Raw genomic sequence first — 12,528 nt, 5'->3', positions numbered from 1 at the left:
AAAGGGACGGAGGGAGTATTCATTTGTATTTTTTTTTTCTTTTTATCTTTTGACTTTGTCACAGGAAGAATAAAAAAAACAAGTTTAGGGACGGCAATGAAAAGTACCAACAATTAGAGCAGAGTTTCAATAGGGGTTGTAAACTAAAACACTGGACGGGTTCGGTTTTGGGTTTTTTATTTTAATTATTATCCTATTTTTCTTCATTCATTACGCTTATTTTTTTCTCTATCTCTTTGCAATTATTACCCATAGTTTCAATCATTATTCTATTTCTCTCCACACTCATTATCTATAATTATAAATCCAAAATCTCAAAACGAACGAAACCGTAATTAAATAATAGGTACAATGTGAGAATCAAAAGGTTATTCGCATGCTTCTTAAATTACGCGAGTTCAACTCGTATTTGTCTTATTTAATTTTTGTGCTATTGACAGGGATGGCAGATGGACAGATTTTGCTATTCCCGATACGAAGAGTACCACACGGCCTCGACGGGGGACTGCAGTGTTTCCGCTCGTGCCTCACCCCGCAACAGATAAGAACAAATACTTTAACCTAAAAGAAAAATGGGGAGGGAATAATAATATATAATGTGGTATATTTTAGTCTACTTTTGAAAATACAAAGGTAAAATTATTGAATTTTTACTATAATAGTGAATAAAAGGGTAATATTAATTATAGGAGTACCTTTTTTCTGTAAGGTAAATATATAAAGGGTATAAGCATTATCTTATCCATAAAAAAACATTTCGGGCTACATAATGGGGCACGGTAACATATATGCGAATCCTATTGATCAGATTTTCTAATTTTCTCCCCATCTTGGTACCCAACAAATTGACGGTTAGGATCGAGGGGCAAATTGTCATCCCTAGTTGTTTTTTTAACGGCAAAAAAAAAAAAAAAAAAATTCATCTTGTTACAAGACTAATAAAAGTGAGGAAACAACATCATACTCAAAAAGCAATCATCTGCCCAATCCGAGATTCAAATCTAAAATTAGCAAGAAACCAATTAAGAACACCTATTGGGACAAAACCCATCTAAAAAGGCCGAAGCCCAATACCCCTATGGGTCTAAAAACCCCGATTTTACATTCACCTCATAACACCCCTTGGGTTAAGCCTAGAAATTCTATAGGTCTCAAACCCAGATCTTTAACCAAAAAAGCTCAAAACGGGCCAAGCTTAGCCTGAAAACAGGCCGAGCCTAGCGCAACACCCACTGCCAACCCTAGCACCTACACTGACCAAACAACCCACTCCGCCGCCCCCATTCCACTGCCAACAGCCTACCTCAGGCGAAAAGAACCATCACCGCCGCACCAAACTAGACCAGAACTAGCACCACCAGACTCCAATAACGAAAACCCACATCACCGTGAGCCCCACAAACCGAATCCCATCTAAGACCGCCAAGCACTGCCATTTCGATCCTCCTAAATAGTCTGGAAGATCGGCAAACCAGGGCCCAAACACCACCGCTTCGAAACCTCCCCAATAAAGCAAAGCATCCTTAAGCTCAGGTTCACAGTCTTGCCATCGCACCAGGCACGAGATCCCCTCGCCGTTAGGCATAACCGAACCCACTCAAGAGTGGATCAGCGGGGAACGATCCTCGCCGCCCTGTCGTCCCACGATCCAAACTTCGCCGTTAAGCAAAACCGGAAAACACTAACAAGAAATCTGGCGGTTGAATGGAGAACTAGAGGGAGGCAAGGTGAGGTAAGAATCGCGGAAGCAAGAGTACAAAAGAAAGGGAGAGGATCTGTGAGAAGCTAGGGAAGGGAAAGATCGATGGAGCAAGCCCGGGGGAAGAGGGAAAGGCGGCGCCTCCCTGGTAGGCTATCAGCCATAATTTTTTGGTCTAGAGAGAGAGTTTAGAGAGAAGAGAAAGAGGAAGGCTAGTCATCCCTAGTTGTTGGTTCATGTCATATTTCTATTTGTGTCAAAAAGTAGTTAACTGACACCCTCTAATTCGTATTGGATTCAAGTTGTGTTAATGGATCGTGTTCAAAATTTCCACCCCAGAGCATTTGGACTGAACTAGCTACGCTAGGGCTCGCATTGGGATGGGCGTGTGGCCTATTGCATATGAGCCCAAGTCTATGATATTGCGGAGCTAGTTCTTGGTCGATCTGGGTCAGATGAGGTGTGACCCGGGTGAAGAAGGAGGGTCAATTTGAATACTAGAAGATCAATTCAATTACGCGAGAACCGTCACATGACACTCGGTGCGCGCATGCATGATGTCAGTCTAAGATGCGCTTATTTTGTGGATGTCATGCACGGCATAAGTTGGACACTAGTCACACGAGCTTGTAGCATAAGTCTTGTCTTTCTATAATCTATAAAAATTATACAAAACTAAACCTTGGAATTTTGGACTTTCCTCCCCTTCAATTGAGACTGACTTAAGTATTGGATGGCTTTTCAGACTGACTACAGCCCCCACTAGACATTAATTTAGTGATCTAGAAGTGGAACCACAACATCACCCTCACAAAAATTATTTACTTTTTTGAACTCGTCAACAAAATTAGCTACGTTAATAATTATATGGTTTAGATGTTGTTTGATATGTTTTCTAAACACATATTTTGAGACAAGTGGATTCCTATCAAGTGTGCAATCTTATTTGATGAACAATTAAACATGACTCTAAAGTGTGGATGATGTTGTAAAGAACTCTTCAAAATAAACAATTCTAATAATCAAAGTAAACTAAAAAATACCCCACAAACAAATGATTGAACAGGACCATGCAGTCCCTTCTCATTGTTTGTTTAAAACTCCTACCCTCACTGAAGGAGGAACGAAGCTCCCCTCCCGTTTGCTTAACACATAGTCTAGTACTTTTCGCCCTTTTGTGGGCTTACTCCAAGTCACAAAAATAATTAGAATTGTTTATTCTGTTGCACATGACTGTGTACAACACATACTATTTTATTGACAAAATCGTGTAGTTGAAAATCTTATTTGCGGGCCATTTCGCAGAGAAGGTTTTACGGAGGTCAATTGCACGCATCCAAAGTATTTTTAGACGGTTCAAATTGAAAATGAATATCAACCATTAATTACGCGAATGAATAACTGAAATTGCATCACTTCGATTATTCACGGAACTTCTGTAAATAAGTTTCTCTCCCATTTTTTTTTTTTTTTGATCGGAGTTTCTCTCCCGTTGTGTATATATCTTTATTGGAGTAAAAACTGGACCGGCAAATATGAATTGACCCAAATTTCAAGAAGTGACCTGAGCTTAAGCAAACTATAGTGGACCAGACCCTAATCTCTTTAAACCCCACAGACCAAACCAAATTCAACAGTCATCCAATCAGCAACCCCTCTTCCCAACAACAAACGAAAAAACCAAAGCAGAACTCAAAAGATGGGTCCGTACACGACGGTGATGGGCGGCATAACGGAGTACACGGGGCTATCGCCGGCGGCGTTCTTCACGATACTTGCGATGATGGCGGTGGTGTACAAACTGGTGTGCGGCATGTTCGTGGCGGCCGGAGACTACGTGGCCGTCAAGAAGGCCAACGAGTACGCTTTGCGCGAACCCGTCCAATTGGGAGAAAACGTGACTGAAGAGCAACTCAGAGCCTACGATGGCTCTGATCCTGAAAAGCCCTTGTTGATGGCCATCAAAGGACAGATCTACGACGTTTCTCGCTCTAGGTTTGTACTTACCTTCCCTTCTTCTTTCATCAGAGGAGGTATTCAATTCTCTTCTTCTTTGTTTGATTAAGCTTAACTTAATCAGATATATTGACAGACGCGTCAGGTATTTGAATGTCGTACCGTATTGGCCGGACATACCAGTTCTCCCCTAATTTCGTTGCTTCTCAAATACCGGTCAGTACCGGTGAATACCGGACTACGTCTTAATTTATTTTTTTTCTTCTAATACCGGTCAATGCCGGCGTTGCCGATCAAATACCGGATGGTACCGGTCCAATCCCGGACGGTTTTGGACTAATTTTAAATTTATTTATTTTTTATAAATGACAATATTATACTAAATTCTTTGATGTGGGAAAATAACACTAGTAGCAATAAATCCAAAATGGTACTCCGTATCTCATCGGTATTTGTACTAGTAGAAAAACCGGTACTCTAGCCGGTATTTAGAACCTTGAGACACGTCGGCTCTATTTGATTCATTATGTTGAACCAGTTTTTTCATGAAAAAAGAATTGAATACTGAATCAAGTGAATCATTTAACTCCATCCGAAGAGAATGTGAACTTTTGTAGGAGTTGGGGCATTGCTCAGCGTTTTAAGCCTTCTGTATAGGTCTTGGCAGTAGGAGTTTGAATGTTAGATTTGTATAGCTGTGTATTTGTTCTGGTTTCTTCTTGTTTGTTGCTAGACTTTGTATCCCTTGGACTTTGTTTCCTTTTGTTTGAGCTTAATGAGAATGAGTACTTATCAAAAAAAATTTAATGAGAATGAGTAGTTTAGGGGTGCACATCAGCTGCTAACCCGCCCAAATAAGAACCCGTTTGTATGGTTTTGAGATTAGTCTTTAGACCCATGAGGTTAGGTTGGGTTGAGTTTTTGAACCTGTTCAAACTATAGAATGGACTTTAGAATAACCCTTAAAGTCCAACCAAACCCATATATAGTAGTTATACGGATTTATAGTAATATTTTTATGCTTTCTAATTTTTTTATTGTATTAAATAAAAATTTGAGAAGTTGCCATATCCTATAGGTACGTATTTATTCATGGTTACTTGTTCCACTATCTTTTTTCTCTGCAACTTATTGCCTTTAGTTAAGTTGTTTCTATTAAACTAAAATACGCAATAGAAACAGTAAAATTCATTTCGTTGGAGAAACTTTAAGAAAATCCCAGTCACCCTCCTGAAATTCTAGCTCTCTTCTATTAGCGTCTGGGTAACTCTTTTGTTGATTCTGAGTAGCTTTCAATCTTTTTTGAACCAACTGAATTTTCTCTGTAGTGTAGTTTCATGCACAATGTCTGGTCCAATAATTTGATCTTCTCCCACATCTGTCCAATAAAACGAAGGCCTAAACGCTTCAAATGGTGCCATCCCAATGCTTGCTTGATAGCCATTATTATCAGCAAACTTTGCTAGTGGTAAGTGTTCATCCCAAGTCCCAACTACCCTGAAAGTCTAGCGAGCAAGCTCGTAGCATATCTTCTAATGTTCGCTCGGACTAACCATCCTGAGGGTGATACGCCGTAAGTTTGGCCCTCATTGCTTTCTGAAATTTTGCCATATTGTAAAGACAAACCTCGATTCTCGATTAGAAACAGTTGCTAACCGTACTAATTTATTTTTTTATAAGTAAATAATTATATAAAAGAAGACATTAAGGGAATGCCACCCGAATATAAGAAAGGCCACCAAGACAAAAAGGCTCCATACATCACCACCATGTGAATAGAACAACTCAAAACCAATCTACAAAATAATCAAGGGAAGGATTACAATCTCCCTTGTTCCAACTATACAAATTACTGATCACAAAATTTTTAATTTTAAACAAAGGCTTTTCAACCCCATCGAAGCATCTTAAATTCCTCTCACGCCAAATAATCCGAATCAAACAAAGAGGAATCATAGCCCATATGCCCTTTCTCTTCTTACCCACTCTAGCACCCCTCCAAGCGATCAAAAGCTCCCTAACATTTCTCGACATAAGTCCCAAAGCAACCCAAACCAGGATAACACCGTGGACCAAAGTTCCCATGCCACCGAGCAATGGATGAGAAGGTGATCCACTGTCTCGGCATCCCTTTTACACATACAACACCAATTAACAATAATTCTCCATCTACGAATTAGGTTATCGATAGTAAGAATTTTGCCTTGAGCCGCGGACCCACTTTCAACGGCGCTTTTGTTTTCCAAATTGCTTGCCATGGAAGGGTAGAATTACCAGTTCCCCATAATGCTTGATAATAAGATTTCACCTGAAAAAGACCTGATTTAGAAAGCTTCCAACTCAGCTCGTCCTCACCTTCTCCTATTCCTTGCATATCGTACACTCTAGAGAATAGGGCTAGTAGAGCTTCCTCCTCCCCATCTCGAACATCTCTACGCAAACGAATATCCCAAACCATAGCCCCATTAGAGAGAAGAAGATAATCTGAGACTGTTGCATCCCTTTCTCAAACCAAGCAAAAAATACTCAGGAAAGCCACCCGCAAGCTCACTTCCCCACATCACACATGATCCCAAAACTTCACCCTTCTCCCCTCGCCAACTGCCAAATAAGTAAAATTTACAAAGGCATCCCATCCATTCATGACACTCTTCCACAACCCCACCCCATAAGGCAAATTCACATTGCGGGAAGACCATCCTCCCCACTCACATCCATACTTCGCTACAACCACTTTCCTCCACCATCTCTCTCTTTCACATGCAACCGTACTAATTCTTGAGCATAGATGGCAGCAAGTTGATCCATCGTGTGCACATTTTTTACTGGAAGGAAATGCGCAGTCTTAGTTAGTTGATCCACAACTACCCACACCGAATTGTTTCCTTTTTGAGTACGAGGCAGCCCTACCACAGAATCCATTATCAAATATTCGCATTTTCCTTAAGGTATAGGTAATGGTTGCAATAACCTAGGGGGCTTTGTTGTTCTACCTTGATCTGTTGACACTGCAGACATTTGCTCACATAATCCACAACTTCCTTTTTCATACCCATCCACCAATACAATTGCTTCAAAGAGTTCCTGAAATTGAAGCCTACCACTTTCAAACGGGGTATAAATCATACTACTGCATATGAATGGCTAGCGGAGACCAAAAAGATCTTTAAGGTGATTACATGTTTGGAAACACACAAGTTGAAAGGAGAAGCATATCGTTTGTGGAATTTGAAAGACAAGACGAAGCCAGGAAGGGAGTGGAAGCGTTTTGTGTGTTCAAAGAAAAATATATTCCTCAGGCAGTTAGAGATGCGAAATGTTCTGAGATTTTGGGATTGAAGCAGAGAGGAGCAATGACAATTGCTGACCATGAGTATGAGTTTACTAATTTGGTAAAATATGGGTCACGCATTATTGATACTGATAGCAGGAAAGCACCTGAGATAAAAAAAATGTAGTACGTTTGTCATTTTCTTCCTCCAAGTCCAAAAGCAGCACAAAAAGTTGTCTACATATAGCTTAGTGGAGACAACTTGACTACAAAGTAGTGACAAGAAGTTATAGCTTAGCGGAAACTCCAACTTTTGCATATTTTTATGGTTGGGTTAGAATTTAAAAATTTAGCCGTAATTAATATATCATGAACCCTGAGTCATGATAGTTACGGATAATTGGTTTATGCTTTTGGAGTTTTATGTTCTCGAATAATCAATCATAAATAGATTAATTGGATGGGATTGGGAAATGGATGATGAGACTACTTGAGCAGATTAACTGAGCTCGTTTATTGACTAGAAGGGCTTGGGCATGAATAAGTTCCATTATTATATATTGCAACCTGTGCCCGAACGCGGTTGATCTGCACCATATGGTGGATTTATAGATTTAGTTTTGAAGTCACAAAATTCATCATTTGTGTCAAAGATATTATGCATTAGACCACATGCTTTGATTACCTCGAGCCGAACACCAAACATACCATTTGACATTAAGTAGACTAACTTATCTTGTCTAGATTTTCCATTATAAGTCGTTATCCTTTTGCGACATAACGGCTTGTTTGTGTATTGTAAATTATCTACTGAAATCAACGAGTTAGACAATAAAATGTTGTATTTCCCTTATAAATATAACTTTGTAAATTATCGTGTACTGAAATCATCAAGTTAGACAATAGAATGTTGTATCCCTATATATTTAATGGCGGCTTGGCCTTTGCCATTATCAATTGTCACGCTTGGAACTATCTGACACAGGCTATGTTATTTGGATCCTTCTAAATCTGTCAAACGAATACTCTGACCCTTGGATAAGTTTATGAGATCTGTGTCCAACATATTTAGTTCGGCATTTACATAGTAAGCACGTTTGGTAACTTGAATTTACTCTCAACTATGCACATGACTACTATGTTACACCATAATTGCCCCATGACTCATTGGAAACAAACCTAATAAAATGTTTGTTGCACTGATTTGCTATTCGTTGCTCTATATCTGCTCCTTTTATGAGGTTATCTTTTGCTGGAATAATTTATGAGTTAGTTTTAGCAACTTATATTACAGGATACTGTTCTATGACTAGCTTCTCCATGGGCACAGTTTTCCGAGTACTTGGACGATCTGCTTTCATTTTTCTTTTCACATTTTTCTATCTAGAAAACTTGGGATTCTAAAACGGCTGGGAATGTTGTTCTGTTTATTCATGCCAGTGTTTGGTTCCTAGTAACAGGGGCCATGAATTTAGTGGTGAACACAGCCTACTTACATGAGGTTATGGCTTTGAACTTTTGGGGGGAGCCACCTGTGCCAATCAAAGTTTTCCAAGGCTAAGTTGAGGCTCACCTGTTGCCCAAGGTCTTTGGAAATCATTTATTTCTTGCTTTTGGGGATAGAGGGACTTGAACCCTCAGGCCAAAAGGCATAGTCGGTGGACAATAGGTGAATATTCCTGGCAAATATTTAAAGGAATATATATTCAACTAATCCGGTAAATTATATTATTATATGTTTATATAAACAATTGTTTCAGCATATGTAGTTATCAACCTTAGGGGAGTGAAAGTTAGAAGTAATAATTGGTTCACCCCTGAAATTCGAACTTGAGGCTTCTTCAAGAGAAGTTTTAGACTTTGTGCAGTGAGTTAGCCCCATGGGTTCGTAAGATTGGTGTTTTGATTTCGTAACAAATGTTCCTTATAATTCTCTTGTCCATGAATCCATGATTCAAAGGCCTCTCCAAATTGGTTCCCAGTAATTCTCCCTCCATTTTAAAAGGGTAAGTTTACATTTACAATACTACATCTAGAAGGCTTTCGATTGGTGCTTTATCCTCCGAATCAAATGTGTACGCCTTGTATATGGGGTTTCACAAATGGTGCGGTTTTTGTGCAATTTTACTCGTTTCATGGTAGTTATACACTTTTTGGGAACATCATGGCCAGATCCCAATATCTTTCTCAATTTTTTGATCTTTAGTTGATATGAGAGAGTCTATTTGATGGCTTATGGACCAAACTACGCAAGATGGAAAAAGAGGAAGAAGCAACCTAAGTCATTCATGTAACTGCGAGAAGGTGCATTATTTGTTCTGTATAGCAATGTGATGTACTAAATAGAGGTGACATAAACAATGATTTTAGCTTGTCACAGTGATTGAGCTTTAATGCTTTAATTACATATTCATATTGCCATTCATTCGAGGTTTATAATGGAGCATTATACTTAATCTCATAATGCTAATTTGTGAAGCCTTTTTTGTGTGTTTGTTTTGTGTTTTGTTTGTAGCTTAGCCCCTATAGTTGGCATCTCAAACGAGCTACTGACTGTGGTGAACTTCTCATGCAGGATGTTCTATGGTCCTGGTGGGCCATATGCCTTGTTTGCTGGTAGGGATGCGAGCCGAGCTTTAGCTCTGATGTCGTTTGATCCTAAAGACCTTACCGGAAACATTGAGGGTCTCTCTGCTTCTGAGCTTGATGTCTTGCAGGACTGGGAATATAAATTTATGGAGAAATATGTCAAAGTCGGGCAGCTAGTAGGTGCAGAAAGAAACCAGATTGAGACTGAGCCCACTGAAAATGGTGATAAAATTCAGGAGGTTAAGCATATAGAAGAAAATGAAACACAACAGTCACCGACTTCAGAGTGACAATTTTCCAAGCCAGTTACTGATGCAAAGCTGAATCTGAAAACTTGAAGAAGCATCTGAACTGGTTTGTATTTCTAGCAATGCGTGCCGTTGATGTTTGTAGTGCCCCTATAGTAATATGAACAGTGTTAGGAGAGAGATTGTTTTATGAATGAATGAGTGAGGGACGGTAGTTTGGTGTTATTATAAACACATCATAAAATAAGATTTGTGTATTAGGGTAAATTATCACCCTAAAAACCTTTCCCTCTCTCTAATAACAAACAGTAACACTTGAACTTTGGCTTGCTCGCTTGTTCGTAAAGTGATGATCGTAGATAAGAATGGTGCTGTACTTTCCGAAAGTATTTGCTGTGGGATTTTTCATATCAATCTCCATCTGGGGTCTGGATTCTTTCACCTTTGGGCCCTTTTGGATAGATGTTTTCTTGCATTTGATTGAATGTTACCACTCTGTTTTCCTAGTTGCAGTTGAAGGAAGCAACCTGCCGCCTTAATTTAACGGGTATGAAGACAAAGCCTTGTTAGGCCTGGTGCACTTGCTGCAAGCTTCAAAAGGTCGTAGGAGCTGGCTAACATTGTAGCAGCTTTGGCGGGGTGTTTTGGTTCTTTCTGGTGTTCCGTGTCCGGGTGGTCTTTGTTGTTTTTTGTTCGATCACTTGCTTCTCATTCTTATGGTGCCATGGTACATTTGGGTTATATTGGGTTTGCACCTAGGTCATCCACATTCAATCCTGTAGTATGACCCTCTGCTTCTGCTTTCAATTCCCATTCTCTTGGAAGAATTTTGGGAGACGCTTTCTCGTTTGCATATGAGCTCGTGTTCACGCACACGGATTAAAGTGCCTTGGGCTTGCACCACTATTTCTCTAATTCCCTTCCACCAAAGAGTTGAGTTTTGTTCACCCTCTACTTAATAAGAGGGTGAACATTATCCTCTTTTTTATTGGTTGAAATGGTGTGGATCTTACTACAAAGTGATGTCATGTTTACCATAAAGTGTATTGTAGGAGTGAGACCTATATCATTTCAACCAATAAGATGGAGGATAATGTTCACCGGTGAACAAAATTGCTCTTCGCGAAACACAATACTGTACAGTATTAGATTTAGTGGGCACTGTATTAGTATTACCACTTTTCAAAAATATTAGTATTACCAGAACCTAAGCAAAAGACCTTTTTAAATTTTAGACCATTTGTTTTCTAATTTTTGGTGTTTCTGATCTAGCTACACCTAATCAAAAAAATAAATTAAAATAAGATTGGCAAAACCTAAAATATCATTAGGGAAATCAAAACTAATCTGGACTAGCACAACACGTTTAGAGATCGGGATGGCATCACATGGCACGTTATGAGCCGGTATGACACAAATACCATAGGTGGGTTGGGTTGAGTGGGTTATTGTTTTGGGGCACGACATGCGCATAGCATGAACAATCGGACATGGCATAATTAAGCACTTGACTTTTTGTAGTCTTTATTCAAACAAAAATTGCATTTGTTAGTTTTGTATCATACTCTCATGGATTATTAGTTCATCTGGACTTTTTGGGCTTTTCCAAAAAAAAAAGAGTTTCAGTCATAATTTTTTTCATGTCTAAATCCTCTCATTGAGATAAATCAATAATTCACAAAAATTTAGTGCAAAATTAAAAAAAAAACGCAAACAAAATTTGACTAAGGATAAAACAAAAAAGCCCAAAAAGTCAAGTGGCTTACTTTTGGGAAACTGGCAGTAAGCACATGCACCACACGAGCATGCTTATTCTATTTCTTATTTATGCATAAGTGTGATTAAACTCATTGAATTTAATTATGTAAAAATAACTTTTATTCTTTATACAAGTTAACAACATAAATAAGTATTGAACTTTTATCGTCTCACGCAGATGATTCAATATTTATACACATAAATTAATAAAATTAAAAAGAAAAAGCTATAATATTACTGTATTACTGAAGGTATTTTGAAGTTATTGTTTTATTTTAACTATACTTGGTTGATTATTTCTTCTTTCAGCTAAGAAAAAAATGAAAATCATTGTTTAGGTTTTTTTTTTTGTTCTACAATGTCCCGCCCGATTTCTTATTTTTTTTGTTCTACAAGGCCCGACTTGGCATGGAAGAATTAGTAAATGGGTCATGTTAGACACGCCGCGCAAAAAGTACGTTAGGCATGAAAATAAAATGGCATAGCCTTATGCCGATGTACCCCAAAAGAAATGGGCATAGCCATGTCACCCAGACATTGCTAGAAGCAATTTACACAACAGTCACAACATAATATTATGTTGGCCTCCTGTATTTTTTGAAGAAAATAATTTTGGAAAAGTACATTGATTTATCTTATCTTTTTTTTTTGATAAGTCGTACATTGATTTATCTTGAATATGTAGAATACAAACGTTTTTTTGAAAACTACTTGTACTATACTAACAAAATTAGCGTTGTAGCTAGCGGAAGACGTTAAAGTAACGATGGGTTAGATATCACAGTAGCAGACGGACTCTTGATTCGAAATAAACAAATAAAGACCTTGCTCAAAAGTAATATAGAGATCTCTGAAAGCATGTTTCACAAAAATGTAGATTTTCACTCCTCTTTTTTTTTTTTAATAACCACACCTTCTTTTTTATACTTTTGTGGTGTGAATTTACTAAACTAACATTTCATTTGTACACTCTTTCACACATGGAAGGACAACTGACCCAGGTTGAG

General features: G+C 38.5%; 1 protein-coding gene across 1 annotated transcript; it reads left to right on the top strand.

Annotated features, from left to right (window-relative positions):
* Nucleotides 1–3,157: 3,157 nt before the first annotated feature.
* On the top strand, nucleotides 3,158–10,143 carry LOC131303782 (membrane steroid-binding protein 2-like). Its single transcript, XM_058330793.1, has 2 exons — nucleotides 3,158–3,694; nucleotides 9,502–10,143. The coding sequence occupies exons 1-2, from the start codon at nucleotides 3,399–3,401 to the stop codon at nucleotides 9,803–9,805; spliced, it is 600 nt and encodes a 199-aa protein (XP_058186776.1). The 5' UTR covers nucleotides 3,158–3,398; the 3' UTR covers nucleotides 9,806–10,143.
* The last annotated feature ends 2,385 nt before the right edge of the window (nucleotides 10,144–12,528 follow it).

The sequence above is a fragment of the Rhododendron vialii genome, chromosome 10a (assembly GCF_030253575.1).
Source record: "Rhododendron vialii isolate Sample 1 chromosome 10a, ASM3025357v1".
Lineage (NCBI taxonomy): Eukaryota > Viridiplantae > Streptophyta > Magnoliopsida > Ericales > Ericaceae > Rhododendron > Rhododendron vialii.
This window is presented reverse-complemented; position numbering and strand designations above follow the sequence as displayed.